The 22,874-nt window shown below is 34.0% G+C and overlaps 1 protein-coding gene and 1 pseudogene across 3 annotated transcripts in view; one reads left to right on the top strand and one right to left on the bottom strand.

Annotated features, from left to right (window-relative positions):
• The window catches only part of RSF1 (remodeling and spacing factor 1), a 107,534-nt gene that overhangs the window by 79,066 nt on the left and 5,594 nt on the right, over positions 1 to 22,874 (top strand). Inside the window, exons 6-15 of one of the 3 annotated variants that reach the window (XM_039848129.1) lie at positions 1 to 1,153; positions 2,829 to 3,035; positions 3,713 to 3,787; positions 7,019 to 7,123; positions 8,213 to 8,292; positions 13,127 to 13,181; positions 14,328 to 14,437; positions 19,694 to 19,761; positions 20,869 to 21,076; positions 21,487 to 21,707. The exon at positions 1 to 1,153 is cut by the window's left edge and continues 601 nt beyond it. In XM_039848129.1, coding sequence (XP_039704063.1) covers positions 1 to 1,153; positions 2,829 to 3,035; positions 3,713 to 3,787; positions 7,019 to 7,123; positions 8,213 to 8,292; positions 13,127 to 13,181; positions 14,328 to 14,437; positions 19,694 to 19,761; positions 20,869 to 21,076; positions 21,487 to 21,707 — 2,282 coding nt within the window. Of the gene's footprint in view, positions 1,163 to 2,828; positions 3,036 to 3,712; positions 3,788 to 7,018; positions 7,124 to 8,212; positions 8,293 to 13,126; positions 13,182 to 14,327; positions 14,438 to 19,693; positions 19,762 to 20,868; positions 21,077 to 21,486; positions 21,708 to 22,874 lie in introns of all 3 variants that reach the window. The other 2 variants (XM_039848128.1, XM_039848130.1) reach the window with 2 other exon arrangements.
• LOC120590653 (uncharacterized) lies at positions 13,954 to 14,071 on the bottom strand (annotated as a pseudogene).

Raw genomic sequence — 22,874 nt, 5'->3', positions numbered from 1 at the left:
TGAAAAAGTAACTCCAAATTTTAAGACGGAACAAATGGAGACAAAGTTTTTTGATACAAAGGAAGATAGCTGTAGCTCCTCTAAAGACAAAAGTGTCATCATGGAGGGGAATGGGGCAGAGTCCTTACATTCTGTCATAACAAGTATGAAAATAGGTAATATTGAGAAAGAAGTGATCCCTTTAGGGAAAGATGCAGAAAGTTTAATATCTGATATAGAGACCCAGAGTCAAAAAGGGAAGATAGAAGAAACTGGTCCTACAGAAATGGAAACCTCTCTTGAGACTTCTGAGATAGCAAAGGATCTCTCTTTAAAAACTGCCTTATCTACCACTGAATCCCATACCATGAAAGCTGAAGAGATATCTTCTAAAAGTAAGAAGGATAAGCACCCACCAGTCCTAGAGAGTCTTGAAAAGTTAGAGAAATCCAAAAAAACTTTTCTTGATAAGGACACCCAAAGATTAAGTCCAATACCAGAGGAGGTCCCAAAGAGTACACTAGAATCAGTAAAGCTAGGCTCTCCCGAGGCAGCTGAAACTTCACCATCTAACTTGGCTGGCCACTGTGAGAAACTAGCCTCAGAAAAGGAAGTGGTAGAGTGTCAGAATGCAAGTTCCATTAGAGATCAGTCCCTGGAAAAAACAGACTTAGAAATTCTAAATGAGAATTCTGAATCCACAAAGGTAGAAATGGATAACCTAGACAATGCCCAGACTTCTGGCACAGAGGATTCTTCTGAAACAAAGGGTTCTATGCAAAAAAGCAAATTTAAATATAAGTTGATTCCTGAAGAAGAAACCACTGCCTCAGAAAACACAGAGATAACCTCTGAAAGGCAAAAAGAGGGCATCAAATTAACAATTAGGATATCAAGTCGAAAGAAGAAGCCAGGTTCTCCTACTAAAAATCTAGAATCAGAAACCAAGCAAGAGAAGTCAGAAAAGGAAGAAGAGAAAACAAATGTGGCTCGTACTTTAAGGAGGTCTCCAAGAATATCTAGACCCACAGCAAAAGTGGCTGAGATCAGAGATCAGAAAGCTGATAAAAAAAGAGGGGAAGGAGAAGAAGAAATGGAAGAAGATTCATCAGCTTTGCAAAAAATAGACAAAAAGGAAAACTTAAAAAAAATGGAGAAGGATACAAATTCTAAAGTAAGCAAGGTAAAATTTTTCCCACTCCGAGTTTTAATTTTTATTAGAAATATTTGGTTCTAAGTGCTTGTAGCTTTCTGCTCTTGGCTAAAACAAGTCATTCAAAGATCTCATATCTGAGATGTTTTTCCTGATATTATCCCCAGACATTTTATTTCATACAGTATAATCTTGCCATCTTTTCAACTTTTTCTCTATTACAGGCAGTATAGGAATATATTCTCTTTGTAAACTATTCAAATAATACCCAACCTATAGGGTTGAAGAATTTAAATTCCCCATAAGCACTGATAACAGTTTGGGGCCCATTTCTTTCCAGTCCTTCCATAATTCATGTGTATATTCATGAATCTTTAGCCATTCACTTAAAAAATAAATTGAATCAAATACGTTCACTTTTCTCTGAGTTTTTTACTTAACAATGTGTCTCTGAACTCTTTCCGTGTCAGTAGATATAGTCTACCTTTTGGTTATTAATGGCCACATAGTATTCCATAGTGTGGATACACCTCAATTTATTTGACTACTCCCTTATTGATTGACATTTAGGTTGTTTCCAATTTTTCACTATTACAGGCAATGTTGCATTGAAGATCATTTTGAATGTGAGTGAGTATTTCTCTAGAATAGGTTTCTAGAATTGGAATTACTGGGTCAAGGGGCATGTGTATTTTAAGTTTTGATAGCTGTCGACACATTGCCCTCTAAAAAAGGCCCCATTATGTACCCTCTCGTTACATTTCTGAGAGTGCCTATTTTTCCCAATTTTAACATTAGTCTAAGAAGCCAGATTCTTTCTTTGATGACCCGCTTAAGCAAAATCTGGTACATGTCATTGGCTAGTCTATGGGAGTTTATTATAATTAAAAATGCTACTTTTGCTTTCAATTTAAGCGATCATATTGTTCTTCATTGAAAGTGATCCTTTGTTCCCTGAAATACTGAATTTTTAATTCTTTACTTTTAAAAATTCCCCTTCTGTTAGAATTATTTTGGTCTTTGATGGGGACTTACACTGTAAGAATAAATTAAAATATTAAGATTGTGAAACTAGGCAGTAAAAAGCAGTTTACAACGTTTTAAACTTATTCTCTGAATGATATATATTTTTAAATTTGTCAGTATTTTTATATGCAATTTTGACCTGTTAAAAATTTTTAAATGCATTTCTAATATGGGAATTTAAAATTCTGTGTAACAAAATGTAAATATAGTCAGTGCTAGAGCCTTTAAAATGTACATGGCCTTTGACCCAAAATCTCCTTTGAGAAATTTGTCCTAACCACAGAGGTCTGTGTAAAAACTGTTTATTTTTACAAGGATACAGTTGTTTATGAAAGTGAAAAAATGGGAAACTACCTAAATGTCTTTCTAGTAGGGGATTAGGTAAATACAACTGTGTGATGGCAATATTATATAGTCATTTACAGTGATGTTAGAAGGATATTTTATGAATTGGGAAAATATTTGTAAGAAAGATTGTAATCATTATAATCTTCCCCCCAAAACAATAGGAAAAAAAATAATGGAAATGTGTACCAAAATTAAGTAGTAGGTATGTCTTTTGAAGTTCCTTTATATAGAATATATTTAAATATTCTATAACGGACACGCAATTAGAAGTTTTTACATTCTTATTATACCAAATTATCCCAATTTTTTTATTTTATACAAGGTAAAAACCAAAGGCAAAGTTCGATGGACTGGCTCTCGAACACGTGGCAGGTGGAAATATTCCAGCAATGATGAAAGTGAAGGATCCGACAGTGAAAAATCATCTGCAGCTTCAGAAGAGGAAGAAGAAAAAGAAAGCGAAGAAGCTGTCTTAGCAGATGATGATGAACCATGCAAAAAATGTGGCCTTCCAAACCATCCTGAACTAGTATGTACCTGACCTAAATGAACAATATTCATATTGTTGGCATGCTTTCGTTGCCCAAAAGAAGCCTAAAACTCTTCGGGTTTGATTATTATTTGAATTTTTTAATGTTGCAGAGCTTGTGTGTGTAAAATAACCTTTTTTTTCTTCTTCCCCTCTAAATTACTTTATAATGCCATTTCTGAAGTGCTAGCTTTAAATAAATAAGCCCTGATGGCCTATTGCCTTTCTGTAATAACGTATAAGTCAAGTAGGTCTTTAAACTTTAGGAAATGGGCAATTCTAAAAAAAAAATAAATTAGGGGGATAAATTATAGACCAAATGTATTCAGAAGAATAGCGATAGGTTTACATGGAACTTCTTACCCAGGAATTAAGTTCTTCAAAGGTAGCCTAAAATCAAGAAAACCGGTTCCTTACCTGTATATATTTTTTGCAGTTCATAAGTGCTTTCTAAAGAGCCTATTGAAGAAACACTCTTGTTATGTCCAATTCTATGCAACTATTCTGTTCTTTCAAATAGATTTGACTTTAAAGGCAGGCTCCAACTATTAAGCAGAAAGAAAAGTAAAGAAAGATGCTTCCACATGGGTAGAATTATGTGGATCAGAAAAGTTTCGAGATCCTCTAAAGTTTGGAAAATTCATATGAAGTGGTTCTCCAAGGCTCTTTTTTCCTAGAAAGCAGTGTGGTGTGATGGGAAAAGCATGGACCAGACAGACTTGGCAGCAGATCCTGCTTCCACCACTTATCAGGTGCTCTCTTCTCTGTATCTTGATTTCTTCATTGTAAAATGGGAATAATACCACATACTTCTTTTGAGGGTTGTTTTTAATGTTATGTAAAGTTGCTTAGCACAGTTTCTGACATTTGTTACATGCTGGGTTAAAATTATTTGCAGTTTACTTGTTTTTTTTTTTCTTAAACACATCTGGAAACTAAATTCATCAACGAAGTTTATCATATCTCAATAGTTTCAAAGGGTTCAAGTAAAAAAACAACTTAGAGCCAGATAATAACTTTAGCACTGAGAAGAGTAGGTACTGAAATTATGCTGAGAAGACTCTCATAAGCATTTTGTTATCATTAGGCTGTGAAAGTTAGGTCAAGATTTTTGTGTGGAGAAAGGCCATGAGAAGATATGAGATACTGGTCTTTTCTGCCTTCTAAATCAAGTAAAAATTAACACTTGTGTTCTTTCCCTGCCATTCCCTAATAATCTTTTTAAACGTTATGCATTTTAACTGAGGCAGCAATAGATGTCAGTGACAAAGGGGGTGAGAACACGTAAAATGAGGAGAGCAGAAATAGTATCAAGGAGATGGAGAAAGTTGTACTCTTTTGCACACACACACAGGATTTTATTTAGTTATCTTAACTGCTCTGAGAATCCCATTGCTCATTACTGTGCCAGAGAGAAATAACATTTGAAACCGAAGATCCCAAATGGTGGATTTCTTATGCCATGTGTTTAAGGATAATCCTCAAATGAAAATGTCAAGCAACTATTATGTGTTAAGTGGCAGGGAAATGATTTTGAATTAGAAAGACGTGGTCTTGGTCCTCATTGAGCTTACAGCAGAAAAGCAATAAATCTATAGATGAATGTAGAGCTCTATGGGATTTTAGAGATGCTGTAATCAAAAATAAATGGATCATTACCTGAGGTTTGGAAATTTTACATAGTAATATTTATTTTAATGGGATTTTACCAGTATTGTGAATAGAGACTATTGTCTTAGAAATAAATTTCTTTAAACATTTAATTTTGTTAAATGAAATTTAGATTATGTTTTACTATAGAAACAATGTGGTAAATAGAGTCAGTTACCCAGGTTAGTCTGTATATATATATGCCTATGTAATCAGTCTATCATATAACTGCAGTATTGAATTCTGGGTATTGTCAATAAATGGTGATGCATTGTATGAAGAAGCGGGAGAGTACTTTTTCACTTTTAAATTACTGCACATGTGTGTACATCACCCTCCTCCCTCTACCCGTCATGATATGTGTTAGCAATTCACAAATTATATATGTGCACATGGGTTGCTGTACATACATATATTACCTAGATCTGTTCTCAAGGGAGCTTAGAAGCAGTGATACCCCTTAGCAGTGATCACTTAGCATCTAGATCTTGGTTTTTAAATACCATTCTCCATTAAAGGAACCAGGTCTTCTGGGAGAAATGGCTCATTCTAAGGCTTGGGCAGGAAAAATGTAAGATATGCCTAGAGTATCCTGTAGTTCCAGAAACTAAGGAAGTGCTTTAGAGAAAGAAAAAAGAAAAAGGATGCAAACAAGTCCTAAGGACACAGCTAACCTGAAGGAGCCCCCAGTGTGTCCATGGCTAAAAAAATTTGAATTTGACAAATAGAATAATAGTTTTATAACCCAAAGAATAAAATCAATATTTATTAGTCTTGATATAAATAAATAATTGAATAAGCGAATAAATGTGGGATAAGGTACATATTTTCTTTACAGAGGAATTCCAAATAACAAATGTAGAAGGCTTGAGGGAAATAGAGAATCACCATTATAACACCACAGTAGTAATTGTTGCAAGCCAGATCCACTGATGAGTGCTACAACTATTGGGTGAAGCTTTAAGGAAAAACAGTATATTTGCATTAGCTTCATCACATTTTCCCCGAAAATATTTATTAATTACTGTGGCAATTTTACCTTATATCTATAAATTCTTTGAAACTCTTCCCTCCAGAAAGTGGAGCTTAATTCCCCTCCCCTTGAGTGTGGTCTGGACTTACCACTTCTAATAAGAATAGAATATGGAAAGTGAAAAGCAGTAATTTTACAGTGATGAGAAACAGCAGACACTACCATAACCAAGTGATTGAAGTGATTATCACCAGTAATGAGTCATATTTATACCATGTACCCCCAGATATGACACTGTGAGCAGGGTGCTTCACCTCTGTGGGATTCTTCTCTAAAATCCATAACCTCAGTCTAATCAAAAAAGATATCATACAGACCCAAACTGAGGGGCAGTGTACATAATGTCCAACTGGCACTCTTCAAAACAGTCAGTCATGGGAAACAAAGACCAAGAATCTGTTAAACACCAGAGGAGATTAAGGAGACATGATTAGATGCATTACACAAAATATCCTGGATTGGACCTTGGAATCAGCAAAAAGGCATTAGTGGAAACACTGGTGGCATCTGAGTAAAGTCTGTTGTTAGTTTATAGTATTGTACTGATGTTAATTTCTTACTTTTGGTAAATGTATCATGGTTATGTAAGATGTTAACATTAGTGGGAGCTGGGTAAAGCGTTATGAGAACTTTGTACTATTTTTACAACTCTTTTGTAAATCTAAAGTAATTTCAAAATAAGTTTTTTTAAGTTAAACATTCATGAGTATACCATTTTAAGTTTTAGAGAAGTGGTCATCTTAAACTCAAATAACAAAAAATAATCAACTTAAGAGTAATTATTGTTAGCCTTTGTGTCCTAAGTATAGTTCCATTCCCCTCATACCTCAGTCCCTTCCCATATTTGAATTTACATGATAAATCATGAATGATTCTTACAGATAGGTAATTGAAAGGCTATTTAAAGTGGAAATTGTTTGTATTTTTAAAATCCAACGTGTGGTAGGGTAGTTTGTAATACTTGAGCTATAAAACTCTGTTATAAAAAGTATATAATTATAGCCTTCATGGCACACTGGAAAAATATTGTAACTCTAGTTCAGAAAGGACTTGTTATTTTTCATTTATTATTGTAGCTTAACATTTTCTTGGTTTATTTTTTAGTTTTTTTAAAAAATGGCATGTTATATCCCTAAATACCAGACCTTTTTATTATTAATGCTTTATGCAAATAAAGAGTATAGTGCTTAGTGTAGTACTAAGTAGAGTACCTAGAAATATTGAAATGTCTTTATTTTAACTTGAGTCATTGAACTTCAGGCATAGAGTTTGGTTTATATTAATATGTGGTTTATTTCAGATTCTTCTATGTGACTCTTGTGACAGTGGATACCACACTGCCTGCCTTCGCCCTCCTCTGATGATCATCCCCGATGGAGAATGGTTCTGCCCCCCTTGCCAACATGTATGACCCAGCACACCTGTTTTTCCAGTCTTTGATTTTATATTCAAATTTGTAATGCTTCTTTGAACAGTAGACCTTTTAAGTCTTCAAAACAAATTGTAAATATTGTCTGCCTCTTATTTAAATTTCTGTGAAATTAGAGATTATTGAAAAAATGACCTTTTATTGTTATCTTTTAGGTCTTTTATTTTTTTCCAAATTAATTTTCAGAAGACTTCTAATTTTTGTAAAATTATAGTCTCTGGTTTATTTTTTTCTCACATTTGTTAAAGGCACAAAAGAGCCCTAAATTAAGATAATATATAAAGGAGGAAATAGTGTCTTCTTGTTGTTTATCCCTTTCTATCATCATCTATCTCATTTCTGCCTACTTTCTTTTTGTCAGTAGTTTTATTAATGGTATTATGAGTTATGTACCATTATGATGGTACTATGAAGAGAAACATGGATTCTGTTTCTCTCATGTCTTGATTCAGGTAAATTACTTTGGTAAGCCAGAGAACAGGATGCTTTTGTGCCACTGAGCCCAAGGAGTCCTTTCATAAGCCCAGTCTCATTTTGCTTTGAAAATGATGGGCTTTATTGCATTCTCAGTGAAGTGGACTTTTCTGCCTTAGCATAGCTATACCAATTATATTCTTCAGCTCCGTTCTGACCCAGTAACCATGTGGTATGGTTTTGTAAAATTTTTTTCTGTTTTAGTGACTGGTATCATTATATTTTATTGTAGGTATAGTCCTCTTCCTTAAAAATGTCTGTGATTTAAAAAAAAAAAATTGCTGTCATGTATACACTTTGAACCAAATGCTGTTTTAAATATTGATTACTTCTAAGATAGGCTTAGAATGTATTTTTTGGTTAGGCTCTAAGTTTCTCTAACATGGGCTTAACTTTAAAGATACTATGCTCATGTTAAATTCAGTAGATGCTGAGGTACCTCATTACTTAATTAAACACAAGGAACATTTCAGTGTTCACTATGTGGCCCCTCATCAGCTCTCATATAACAGTATCCATGAACTAACACGCAAGTGACAAGTGATTATGGAAAGGTATTAAAAATGATCCACATCTGTTTTATTGTTTCAGAAACTACTGTGTGAGAAATTAGAGGAACAATTGCAGGATTTGGATGTTGCCTTAAAGAAGAAAGAGCGTGCTGAACGCAGGTATTAGATGTGTGTTAATATTTTACTTGGGAATTTGACAGCAGAATTGTCTTAAAATATAGATTGATGTGTCTGTGTCTTTCTAAAGCGGGGATTGGCAAACTATGACCTGTGGGCCAAATCTAGCCCGCTTCTTGTTTTTGTATTGCCCACTAACTAAGGATGTCTTTTTTGTTTTTAAATGATTGTTTAAAAAATCAAAACAAGAATCATATTTCATGACACATGAAAATTATATATTCAGATTTTATTGCCCATAACTAAAGTTTTATTGGAACATAGCCATGCTTGTTTGTTATATATTGTCTATGGCTGCTTTTGTACTACAGCAACAGAGTTGAGTAGTTGCAACAGAGACCTTATGACCCACCAAGCCTAATTTATTATCTGTCCTTTTACAGGAAAAGTTTGCCAACCCCTGATCTAAAATATTTATCAGAACCTACTCTGAATAAATATTGGTCCAAGTATTGTGGAGGATATGTACCTAACTAAGTATGTAGTGAGTACAAGAAAACTGTAAGAACTGGTCTGCAATCTAGTTACCTGTATTGTGTCTTTGGGTGGGCAGAATTAACACTGGTGAAATAAAGAGCATTAAATGCTGAACTGTATCCTACTGACTATAAAAGATGCCTCCCTTTTCAATATGCCACTGCAATGTGGTCTGAAGCAGTTGAGAAGACTTCTTGGGGGAGATAAAACTGGAGTTGAACCTTATCTTTAAAAGGGGGCTCAAAATTAAGACGGTATGCTTATATTTATTTATGTTTATTTGTACCTTCCTTGATTAATGTATTGCTAAACATACATTCATTCCTACTGTGTACCAAACTGAAAAGATGAGTAAGACAAAGCTTTTGCTTACATGGAACTCACCCTCTATCAGAGAATAGAGACATTATGAGCCAGTGATATAATAAAGTAGACAAATAGACATCAATTCAGAGCAATATGAGAACATTGTGGAGGGGATTTGAGTTCTAGGGGTCAGGCTTATCAAGGAAGCCCTTGGAAGATAACTTGGTTATGCAGGCGGGCAGGCATACAGAGAAAGGACATTTTAGACAAAGGGCACAGATGTGAACAAAGACAAAGTGTTGTAGAAGAGTAAGAGAGTGGTAGGGGGTGAAGCTATAAAAGCAGATTAAGGCCAAATTGTGAACAGCTTTGCATACTTGGTTAGGGTATTTGAATTATTCTCTGCAGGTAATGGGAGAACCATCAAAGGAGGAATAAGCATAATCAGATTTTTATTTCAGAAAAAATGCCCTGGTAACAGTAAGAAGAATGAATGAGAGTTGAGGCTGTTGCAGTAGAGTCTATGAAAGCCGATGAGGCTTGAAGCTAGAGCAGTTGTTGTGATAATAAAGTGGAGATGAAGAGAATTTTCAGAGGATAAATCAGTAGGACTTGATGCCCATTTGTATAAAACATGAGAAAATCTTAAGCATTGTCTCCTGATTGGTCTTATTACTTTCATTTGCTGCTACTTTAACTTTTACCTGTTGTCACATTGTCTTCCCTCCCCCAGTTTAGCTTGCCTTAAGAGACTCAGGTCATTTCATAATCTACCCATTTTACTCTGTGCAAAGCTGAACCTTAAAAATGGCTTCAACCTCCATATCCTGTGTTTTAGTTTACTACTCAGTTTGAAGACAAAGTTAATCTCTGAAGTTGACTAGTTAATAAAAGTACTTAGTTTTTTAAAATCAGTTGCCTGAATACCTTTGTATTTAGAAACTCTGTGATAGTCCTGTATAAAATTATTAGGATTATTTCAATGTGCAGAGTTGCTCATGTTTTTATTTTTGATAATGGAAAAGATCTAACTAAAGATGCTTTAAATTAAATTGTAGTTTAAAATTTGATTTTCTTTTGCCTTAGTCTTTCTGAAATCTGCTTGTCCTTCTGAGAAGTAAACAGTGTTCTCATGTTCTGAAGTGAATTTGACTCAGTAATGTAGATAGCTAATAGGCTTACCCTTTAAGGGCTTTGAAGAAAGTGTATTCTCTCTGAAAAGCAAGAATGTAAACCAATAAAAATTTGTCTGTTCCTCAAATTATATCTGCTTATTCTTTGGAAGCCTGTGTTGCTTTACCTTTTATATGAGGAAAGGCTGGGGAAATATTTTTGACTCTTGCCTCACACACTGTAGGATATGCTGCTGCAATTAAGAAATGTTTTAAATTTTAGAAATTTATGTTAAAATGTGCCCCAACACCTGTTTACACTATTGGTCTCCCTTTACTAGTTCATTTGCTTTCTCTACTATTCTTATTAATTCTCTTTACTCAAATGTCATTCTTTAAGAGGACATCTGTAATTGTGGCTTTAGAGCACATATTAAATCCTATATGAGACTGGATCACAGAAAAAAGAGCGAAGTTACTGTTAATAGGGAGACCAATCTGGATAACAAAGCTTTCATTATTTATAACTCATATTATACATATATATGTATGAATCTTAGGAGTTCTGCTTAGCAAAATATGTATGTTTCTAAAAATAAGTAATATATTAACTATAAATTCCAGGAGGCTTTCTCTGTTTTTGAAAGTGAGCATTTTTATTCATCCTTTTTTAACTGAAATAATTTCTCTAGCCCTCATCCTAGCAACTTGGAGCCTTGCTTACTTTCAGCGTCATAGTATAAGGGCTTCTTTTCCCTATTTGTGCATTTATTCAACATTTAACCAACATTTATTGAGCACCTACTATATGCCAGGCAGCATAATCAACATGAAGTATATTATGTGGTCTCTACCTTTAAGGACTCTATAGTATGGTGGAAAAGAAGGATGGGTCAGTGAGGAATTAGTGACAAGCCAGCAACTATCTACAGAGGTGGAGCTGTGAGGCTCTGTGAAATCAGATGTTTCAGAAGTCAAATCAGCTGTTTTGTAACGTCCCTTCCATAACAGGATGCCAGAAATTATTTGGGAATTCAAATGCTAGTAGAGATTTAATCAAGGTTGGCATTTTCCAGGTAATATAACAGAGGGAAGGAGAGAAAGAGACAAGGAATTGAAAGTATATACAAAAGAGTATTTATAATGATGGACCATGGCGTCTAAGCCAGGTAAAGGGGAAAGTGAGGAGATGAAGGGAGTGATGGACAGTGAAAAAAGGGTAGGGTTGACAAATAGAGGTTCTACTGGAGTCAGAGAATTGTCGAAATCCGTGTATCAGAGACAGTGAGCTGGAAAGTGAGATAGTAAAAGTCAGAGAATAGCATCTCTAAAATGGAAATTTTAGAAGGGGTGTGGTTATTGGCAGTGATGGGCCCAGTGTGATCATTGAGCTAGATGGTGAGATGGACTGGAAGATGTATCTTCCATAAGATTACTGAGTAAGAGAATGCTGTGATGAGAAATCATACTTCAAGATTATACTCAAGTATTACCACCTATTTAAAAGCTTCCCAGATTTCTCAGCTCTTCAGACAAAATCTGTTTTTCACGTTTCCATTGTACTTGTTCATAATGGACAACAGTCAGTTGTTAATATTTGTGAGGGCAAGGACAGTGCCTTATTTACCTTTGGATTCCCAATAAATCATGGCCTAATGTGGTGACCATGACTGTTTCTTTCAGTGGAGGTAAGGAGAGAAATAATGGTCAAGTTAAAGTAGGGATTTTGAGGTATAAAAGAGGAACCTGGTATCACAGTAAACTTGGTTAGTGTAAGGACAGACTTGTCAAACATATTTAATAACAGACAGCTTGAGTTCTGAGTTATCCATGAACTCTTCACTATTCAGCTAGTACTGTTCTTGCCTATCCTGCTTCTGTTCAGTTCATTGTACACTGGCATGCATGTAAGAGCTCGGCTGTCCTTGTTGAATTGAATTAACTTGGGAGAAACAGAGAAAGTACCTGTCGTATTTAGCAATTTATTATGTAAAATTTGTTGAATTAAAATCAACAAAGCTTTGTTTCTACGAAATGAAACTATGGAGATGTTATTAGTGTTCTAAATCTACATTTCCTGGAGAAGTCTTAACCGGCTCTGAAGATGTCGTGTAGCATCCTAGAGTACAGAGCTATGTGGCTGCTGCACTGCTTTTTGTCTTCTCTGCAAACAAGAAGTGAATGGTCTTAGTATCATGCATTGGGACCTTGATGTGCTTCTGTTACATAAAATCATTTTTATAATGCTATTTACTATAATGGGATTATGGCTGTGTATATACTCATACAGTATTACTAAAAACTTCCAGCATAACAAAGATCTAGTTTATTCAAAGTTGGGTTTCTGTCTAATCACTTTATCAGTGAGTCGCAGCATGTCTCTTTTCACGAAGTTGCCTTGTCTATTTCAGTTCCAAGATTTATTTTACCAGTATAAGTCATTTTTTAAAAAACTTAGTTTTAATTGTAATTGACATACAGTATTAATTTCAGGTGTACAACAGTGATTCAGCACTTATATACTTTACAGAGTGATGAGATCACTACAATAAGTCTAATAACCATCATAGTTATTATGATATTATTAACTATTCCCTATGATATATATTACATCCCTGTGACTTATTTTATAATTGGAAGTTTGTACTTTTAATCTCTTTCATTTTTCCACCCAACCTCCCCCCGCCTCTATATAAATCACTTGTAAAGCTACAGTTTTCATACCTTTAGGAAGTTTTGGGCCTCCTACAGATAGAAGCAGTACTATAAATTTTATAGATACTAGCTAACATGTTTGCGACCTAGACTCTGCTATTTCCATGAAGTTGTAATTTCAGTGTTGTCTGTGTTAATAATGTTTTTATAATAATTTTATTTTTAGCAAATCTCATTTTGTTTGTACACTTGTTTTTCACTTAAAGGAAAGAACGCCTGGTGTATGTGGGTATCAGTATTGAAAACATCATTCCTCCACAAGTAAGTTTCTGGTTTGTAGTATTTTTAAAGTGGAGACCACCGTAATTGTTCTAAAATTTAACCCACTTCATATAATATGAATAGTTTTAGAGTATACCTGTTTTATTAAAAATGAAAATATAGGACCTTAAAGAAATCACCCATAATTCCTCATGATTGAAAGTGTGTATATGCAGATAGCCCCAGAATATGATATTATATTGAAATCAGATATTTTTAGTTTACCCCTATGGGTTTTTTTGTTTTTGTTTCTGTGTATGTTTGTTTTTGTTGTTTGTTGTTTTTTACCATAAATTGGGTAATTTATTTTTAGCTTCTTTACATGTTGTTTATGTGAAGTGTCTAAAAAATAGTTCAGGGATATCTGGTTTTTAATTCTGTTCTTTTGGGGTTATCAGAATCTTCCATTTGTGTTCTTGCAGTTTGGTTTCTTTGAAGAGATATCATTGTTTTGCATCTATTAGCCCAAATTATATTTAAGAAGAATATCTCATGAATGAAAGTACATATAACATGGTTTTTATTTGAAATAAAGAAATTTTCTTAGTTCCATACACAGTTTCATTCAGGCTTAATTAAATTACACACTAAAATAACCTGTTTTGGTTATTTTCCTTCAGAATCATGCCCCTTCTAAATTCATTATTTCATTTATTCAGTTTATCTATTGACTGTCTTATATGTTGCTTAATTTAAGTACTTGTTAAAAGATTTATTGATGGGAAAATTCATCATGATTGATTGATTGATTGATTGATTGATTGATTTTTGACGCCTACAGCACCTAGTAGTCTTAGGTGGTCTCCCATCCAGGTACTAGCCAGGCCCGACCCTGCTTAGCTTCCGAGATCAGACAAAATCAGGACGTTCAGGGTGGCATGGCCATAGACTCATTTTGATTGTTTTTAAAAGAAGTTGTTATAAACCCATAAAAACTTAAGAATTTTAATACAGAAGTGTTTTATCCTTTGATCATCAATATTCTTTTTAACTTACTGTTGACATGTTTATTCAGTTGGGGAGGGATCATCTTTTTCAAACTTTTCACATGTGCTGCCAAGAAAGACATTAGAAAACAATTAATTTCAAGGACCTCTATTCTTTCCTGAGTAATAACATATATTTATTATTATATTTTTAAACCAGGAGCCAGATTTTTCTGAAGATCATGAAGAAAAGAAAAAAGATTCTAAAAAATCCAAAGCAAACTTGCTTGAAAGGAGGTCAACAAGAACACGGAAATGTATAAGTTATAGGTATGAAATAATGTGGGAACAGTTACAATGAAGGAGTGTAAAATGTATTTAAAATTACACAGCATGATCCAGAAGTAAATGCTTTTCCTATCACAATGATCATCACTGGTTGTATGTATAATTCTTAACCCACAGAATTTGAGAGCAGCCAACATAATATTTTCCAAATGTAAATTCGCTCATGTCATTCTCTTCTATTTAACATACTTTGTCAGATTTCTATAGCTCTGGAGATAAGATTGTTGCCTTTTCCAAAGCACATGAAACACTGCATAGTCTGCTTAGCTTTTCAGCTCCAGCTCATCCACATTTTCCCTTACTCTCTCTGTATTAGCTACACTGTCTTCTTTCAGTCCCTTTGCACATACTGTTTACTTTGCCTAAAATTTCCATTCCGTCTTTACCTTGTTATCCTGCTCTCGATCAGATCTCGCTATTATATGCCCTCATAGCAACGAGTTCTCCTTGAAAGAACTTGCCATAGTTGTAATGATTGCAATTTTCATTATTTGATTAATATTTCTCTCCCATACTGAACTGTTAGCATGAAAGTAAGAACCACATCTGTTTCACACATACTTATGTCCTTTACAGTTAATATAGTGCTGGCAAATAGTTAAGCGCTCCATAAATGCCTATTGAAAGAATCAATAACTGTAATCTGGTTTATCATCTGCCACCAGAAATACCAGAAAGAGAGAAAGAAAGATTTTTCCATGGTTACTCAGTTAGTAGATAAACCTAGAATAAAAACTTCATCTTTTAATTGTTTACTAGTCTTGTGTTCTTTCCACTAAACCACCCTGTCTTACTCAAAAAATAAATTATATTTTAATTATTTTAGACCTCTGTTTGACCTGTGGCCTACTTAGACAAAACCAAAAGAGTTTTTTAACTTGAATAACTGGAGGTGAAAAGAAAAACTGATTTAAAAAGTACCATAAAATCATTATAACTAATGAAGTCAAAACCTGATGGAAAGTACAAGTGTAAAGTCAGTTCTGCTATAACATGCATTCCTAAAAATCGCCATCCTATGCAAAACCACACAATAAAAACCATAGGGATTATGGGATATATGGCCATACACTCAAAAATTTCATTAGTGACACATTAAAAAAAAGTTAGGACTCTAATAAAAATAGTATCATTTGACACATGTTAAATGGTTAAGAAATAACATAAATACTACAATAAAGGTGGCATTTTATGTTGATAAAAGCCCTAAAGTTTATCTGTGGGTAGGACTGCAATTTGTAAATTATTGTGTGGTGGTAGAAAGACAGTTGTTTGAAATCAGCCAGGAAGTTATAACACCAGATGCAGATGGTTATAGCTTTATAACACAGATAATGAGCTGAGGTAACTGGTAGATGTTCAAGGTGTGTACGTTTTATGTATTCCTGTGCAGCTAGGTGAAGTTTTCTATGTTTACCTAGTGTTTCTCACAAATGAAATTACTTATAAGCAAGTATGAAATACATGTTATGATTAAATTGTTTCATAATATATCAGTCATATTGGAACAAATTTATATTTTCAGAACAAGTCTTATAGCAGAACTGTATTATCTATCAATCCTGAGGTAATTGTGTTTGTTAATGGAAGCAGAGATTTGTTTTATTAGCATTTTATCTTGGATATATACCCAGAAGTGAAATTGCAGGATCATGTGGTAGTTCTTTTTTTGTTTTTTTTTTTTGTTGTTGTTGTTTTTTTTCGAGGAACGTCATGCTGTTTTCCATGGCAGCTGCACCATTTTGTATTCTTACTGGTAGTATACACGGTTTCCAGGGTCTCCACATCCTCACCAACACTTGTTGGCTTGTATATGTGTGGTTTGTTGTTTTTTTTTTTTTTTGTATTTTCCTGATGTTTGGTTATCTTGAGTACCTTTTCATGTGTTTATTAGGCATTCATATGTCTCATCACTTTTTCTTTATTTCTGCTGCTTATGCCTTTTCAAGAAATTTACTTGAGATTAATTTAATAGTCCTTCATATGCATTCTCTGTTTGTTTTTAATTTTACTCATATTTAAACTCCAAATCCACCTAGAATTTACTTTGTACATGGAGTGCAATGGGACTGTTGTGAGTATAAAATATAAAGTGCTTAATAAAATATCAACACAAAATAAGGACCCCCCCCAAAAAAAATTGTATCACTACTATCACTTAATAATTGTTTTATCAGCTTCTTATTGCTCATAACAGAGAGGATGACATCAAAGTTGACTAGAGAGGGCATTAGATAGATGAGGGGTCAGAAGACTAAGATAATTGTCCTCATCCTGTCACTTACTAGCCAGTTGTCTTTGAGTGGTCCATGTTTTTGAATGGGTCTTAGTTGCCATGCCTATGATGGATGATTAACCTAGATGACCCCTTCAGCTCTAAAATTATATAACAGTAATATAGGAATCTTTGATAAACTTTGTTTTTTAGCATAAAATGTATTGTGTGATTCATTTATTTATACCCTACCTAGTTCTCAGAAAGATTTAAGAAAGAAAGCATATAATTTTAGTATAAGGAGCAACTTTTAAAGCATAACACCAGACAATAATGGAAAGGATATTTGATTACATAAAAATTAAGAAAGACTCAGACAAAAGCACTTACAAAAGAAAATGTTTGACAAAGAAGTTTGTCAAAGGAGTTAGAATTCAAAAGGAATGGCTTATGAATTTTAAAAATTACAGTGACTATAGGTTTTTTCATGGCAGAAATACAATAGTTTTTTCAGATAATGTCTGTGAAGGTTGTTGCGTACCTTCAGACATTAACATTGCTGAAGTCTAGGAAAAGGCATTTGTTAGGAAATCAATTACTTAAGGAAAATTAAGGTTTCATTTATTTTGGAGTCTAGACTAGACAGGGCGACTTTTTTTGTTTTGTTTATTTGGGATGAGGGCTGACTGGAGATGTGATGTGCACATATTCATAATGGTAACAGGGTAAGATGTCAGTTTTACTTTCTCTAAACTTAAAAAAGTAAAGGTTAAAGAGAAATGCACTTTATATAAAAATAATTACAACATATGACAAAGTGGTTAAAATCTTTAATACATAAAAAGCTCTTAGAGATCAATAAAAAAAGATGAACACACAAGCTGATAAAATGGGCAAAGAACATAAACCTGTACTTGGAAAAGAAAAAGTAAAAGTGACCAGTGAACATGCAAATAATATTTGGCCTTACTAATTTTGTTTAGAAAATTAGAAAAAAAAATCTTAATGGTAAACTTTACTTCATGGCAGTACTATAAATTCCTACAACCTTTGAGGAAGAATTTGTATACCCTTTAAGCCAACAATTTTATTTGTAGCAAGAATACCAGGAACAAACCTATAGTTCAACAAAATCTCATAGCAAACAAAGGAAAAGATCGAGTTATGATAAGATACAGATAAAGGTTAGAATATAGATGAAATTTAATTAATACTTATGAAGAATAAGGCTCAAAGCTGATAAGCAGGGCTCTGTAAAGGGTCAGTATCAGATCTAAACTGCATAGTAGACACAGGGTCCTGCATCCCTCAAAACAGTGAAATGAAAGTAGATGTGTGGGGTGTTGTGTTCTGCCCTTTATCCAAAGCTCTGCATCTGGGATGTAAATCAAGGCTGGTTTTATGTGTTAAACATGACTTAGATCCTCCAGGCAGGAGTGGGATGTTTCATTCTTACTGATGTAATTTCATATGTCTGAAGGTTCTGATGGTCTATGATTTTAGAAAACTAAGTTTCTCAGTAAGAAAGTAGTAGTAGTCGCACAAAGAAATAGGTTCTTATGCCACATTGCAGCTGCATTATGTCCTTGGGAGAAATGTGGTTTCTGTTAACTTTGCATCTGGCTTTATCTGTATCTGTTATCCTAGCCTAATGAATGGATGCACAGATTTTTATTTTCTCGGAATTTATCTTAAGGAAAAGCTTAAGCTACAACAACAAGAATTTTTTTCATAGCATTGTTTATAGTGGTAAAAAAAAAAATGAAAAGTTAAACCGTTTGAACTAAATTATGGTACACTGTAAGATAAGACACTACATAGCCAATAAAAATTATACTGTTGAAGAGTTCTTAACCTGAAACTCGTGAATCCTCTGAAATTATGTATAATATTTATGTTTGTGTTGGTATGTATATTTTCCTAGAGAGGAAATCCATAGCTGTAATGATTTTCTTAACTCAGAAGGCAAAATATTTGGTTGTTAGTCTTAACTCTGTTAATAATCTGCTGTGTGATTTTAACACTGTCTAGTAGAATTGACTATGGTTATGGAAATGTTCTGTTTATTCGCTCTCCAGTATAGTAGCCAGTAGCCATATGTGGCTGTTGAACACTTGAAATAGGCTGGTGAGGAACAGAAGTTTTCATTTTAATTAATTAAATATAAAGGCGGCTCATGGTGCTAGTAATTACCATATTTAGCATAGTTTTAGGTAAATCACTTTATCCTTTTGGTTACCTCAGCTCTAAAATAAAAAGAGTTTTCTATGTGATGAAATCTTAGGAATTACCTAATCTTGGTCCTTTTCTTTAAGTCAGAGGAAACAGCCTTTGTGAGATAAAGTACATTTACCTAGTTCTAAAATTCTGACCATCTGTATTATAAATTTTAATAATATCTTCAATCACACTTAATATTATTTCTGGAACACTAATTTTGTTCAACTTACTTGCTATGTGACTTGTATAATTGGGGGTTGGCAAACTATGGCCAATGGGCCAAATCTAGCTCACTTCCAGTGAATGGATGCAGGGAGTGGTTTTTACATTTATAAATGATTGAAAAAAAAAGAACCAAAAGAAGAAAATACTATGAAAATTATAATAAATTTAAATCACAGTATCCATAAATAAAGTTATTTTGGAACACAGCCACAGTCATTCACTTATATTATCTATGGCTGCCTTCGTATTGCAGGACATATTTGAGTAGTTACAACAGAGACTATTGTCTACATAGCCTAGAATATTTGCTATCTGACTTTTTACAGAAATATTTGCTAACACTTGGTATAGATGGTCTTTGGAAATGAAAAACAACAATTTATATATTAGACATTAATTTGCAAAACCTTATTTTGCAAAAGAAATTGATTCTAACAGGAGCAAGGGAATGTAGTCCAAGTCACACAGTCCCGAAGTGGCAGAGCGCAGTTTCATATTTGGGCCTCTAACACTTCACAGGCGATCCTCCTAACCCATACGTAGGACAGGTTGTAATGTGATTGTTGTATATATTTTAGATTTGATGAGTTTGATGAAGCAATTGATGAAGCTATAGAAGATGATATCAAAGAGGCTGATGGAGGAGGTATGTGTCATTCTCTCTTGTTCATATAACTTGGCCAGTAAATTAACTGAAATGCCCCAATGAGAGCAGTGAGCACTTTTTTCCTTTCTAGTGTGTATCATGATCACTACCGATGTTAACTGTCTGAGTGTCAGAATAATCTCTGGACACAGTGTCAGTGTGTAGACTCTGATCTTACTAATTATTTTTAAAGTAGTTTTGTTTTATGACCTGATATAATATGCAAATGTTCCTCCATAGATTAAAAATTTTACTACTTCTGCTTCCAGTGGAAAACCCAGTGAAACTTTCCTATTGTCTGTATTTATAGATGATCAGACTCTAAATGATTTTTTTAAATTAACCTTTTAAAACTCAGTATGGATTTCATAGTCTTTAAAAGGTGACATTAAAATAGAAGAATTTGAAGGTAATTTAATTAAAGAGCTATTGTAGTGAATTGCCAGTGCTCCAGTGTGGGGCATCATGGTTTCCAGTTAGTGATAATGAAAACTCTGGAAGTGATTAAAAATAAGTAGTCTGTTTATAGTGGAACTGAAGAAGTCACTAGCTTTTCCAGAGACGTACCTTATTTACATCTTGGCTGCTTAATTCTAACTTTTTCTATCCTGCAAACACAGTAGTTGTTTTTTTTTAATGGATTGGCCTCTTTCTAAAGCCATGTCCAAAGACAGCTTTCAAGAAGAAATTCTTGAGTGACTGCTAATAGATATGAGGTTTCTTTTTGGAGTAATGGAAATGTTCTGGAATTACTGGTGATGGTTGCACAGCTCTGTGACTCTACTAAAAATCTCTGAATTACACACTTTAAAGGGGTGAATATTATTGAATATGAATTACATCAGAATGTAAAAAAAAAAAGATGTTCTCTACATGGTGAACTTCTATTTGTTAATAGAATAAACGAACTTCTATTGGATAAACGAATGCAAAACTCAGCTGAAGTTGTGAGAAAACTGCATATTTGTAGGAAGAAAATCAAGTGAAGAGCTGCTATGCACAAATAAGGACAGTCTCTAGATATTAAAGGGAAGCTCTTAGTAAACATAAGGTTATCTTTCTCATCCTCTCTCTGTCTTCCTCTCATCTCTCTGCCCCTGAATTCAGGAGTTGGCCGAGGAAAAGATATCTCCACCATCACAGGTCACCGTGGGAAAGACATCTCTACTATTTTGGACGAAGAAAGAAAAGAAAATAAACGACCCCAGAGGGCAGCTGCTGCTCGTCGGAAGAAACGACGGCGACTGAATGATCTGGACAGTGACAGCAACCTGGATGAAGAAGAGAGTGAGGACGAATTCAAGATCAGTGATGGGTGCGTGGTCTGCCTGTCAATCCCAGCCCCTGGATACAAGTTTAACTAGGGCTAGCAGAGAAACTGCCATGCTGTGATGGAGCTTTTGTTCATTGTGCACATAGATGATCTCTTTATTTTCAGGATCTTTAAAACAGATTCAAGAATGCCAGTGTTGGTTCTTTTGAGATTAAAACAAAGTAGGTTTATGGTGGTTTGTTTAATATTCAAAATTGTATTTAAATTTCATTAACTGCAATTGAGCATTCATTTGTTGTGTACCTCTGTGCCACCTTCTGCCAACATGTCCATGAAGGGTTCCCAGTCAAATATGAATTATTGGACTTGTTAGAATTTAAACTCAGAAATCTCAGAACTGGGTTCACAGTTTTAACTATACCATTTCGATTCATCTGGTTTCTCTTGGATAGATCTCAAGATGAGTTTGTTGTATCTGATGAAAACCCAGATGAAAGTGAAGAAGACCCACCATCTAATGATGACAGCGACACTGATTTCTGTAGCCGAAGGCTAAGGCGACATCCTTCCCGGCCAATGAGGCAAAGCAGGCGTTTGCGGAGAAAAACCCCAAAGAAAAAGTATTCTGATGATGATGAAGAAGAGGAATCTGAGGAGAATAGTAGAGATTCTGGTAAAAATAATTTGTATCCATGTCACACCAACTCGATAAATTCTTGTGCACTCTGGAGCTAAGAATTTTTAAATTCCATTTAATTTGGATATGAGCTTTCTGATAAAACTTTAAGTTGTATTATTATGACTCACTAGTAGCTAAATTTTTCACTGAAATCACATCTAAGAAAATACATACAGATGGTTGGGTTAACTTCATACTAAATTCATTTAAAATTGCGATGTATCCTCCTGTTGCCAACTGTTTACATGTCTAGACTTTATCTTCATAGTGTTCCTTGGGAATCATTGTCAATAAGCTGAGAACATTTTTCTCAGATGTCCAGCTACTGGAGAGAGAAGGATCACCAGTTCTAACATTTAGATCACTATTAGTGATTCATTAGTTTTTATAAATTAGCCGTGGTTGATGTTATTTATGCTTATCCCTATTAACTGAATAATGGAGGCACAGCAGCTAAAATAACATTAATGCTTTATGGAACTGACAGATAGGTAGCTATCCTCAAACAAGAATATTATATCCCAGACTCTGGCCAGGCTCGTGGACTTTTTGTAAGTGGAGACATCATGCCCCTTTGTCAGTGATTATTTCCTAAGAACAATAATATTTTCTTATATACCCACAGTATAATGATCAAAATCAGAAATTTTAATATTGATATAATAATATTATCTAGTCAGTAGTATACGTTCAAATTTCATCAGGTATCCCAATATTGTTCTTTATTTCAATTTCTTTTCCTAGTCTAGGATCCAGTCCAGGAATATATGTTGCATTTATTCATGTCCCTTCGGTCTCCTTTAATCTGGAATATTCTTCAAACTTTGTCTTTATTGGCCTTGATGTTTTCGAAGATTACACACTAGTTATTTTGTAAAATGTCCCTCAATTTTGGCAGGAACATCACAGAGCTAATGTATGTCCTCCATATCTCTTTATTATTTTTCCCTTTGTACTTGAAAGGTAATTTGTAGGAAGGTATTTTGAAACTATAAATATCCTGTTTCTTATCAGATGTTGCACCCATTCGTTTTAGCATTCGTTGTTATGATTTTCTAGCTCCATCGTTCCTTTTATATTTATTAGTTGTGTTATGTAAGAATTTTCCCTTCTCCCATATATATTTATTTCTTTACATTAGTATATATGTGTGGGTTCTTA

This window comes from Pteropus medius, unplaced genomic scaffold (genome assembly GCF_902729225.1).
Source record: "Pteropus medius unplaced genomic scaffold, Ma_sr-lr_union100, whole genome shotgun sequence".
NCBI lineage: Eukaryota > Metazoa > Chordata > Mammalia > Chiroptera > Pteropodidae > Pteropus > Pteropus medius.
Note: the sequence above shows the minus strand (reverse complement) of the source record. Positions and strands in the feature narration are given on the sequence as shown.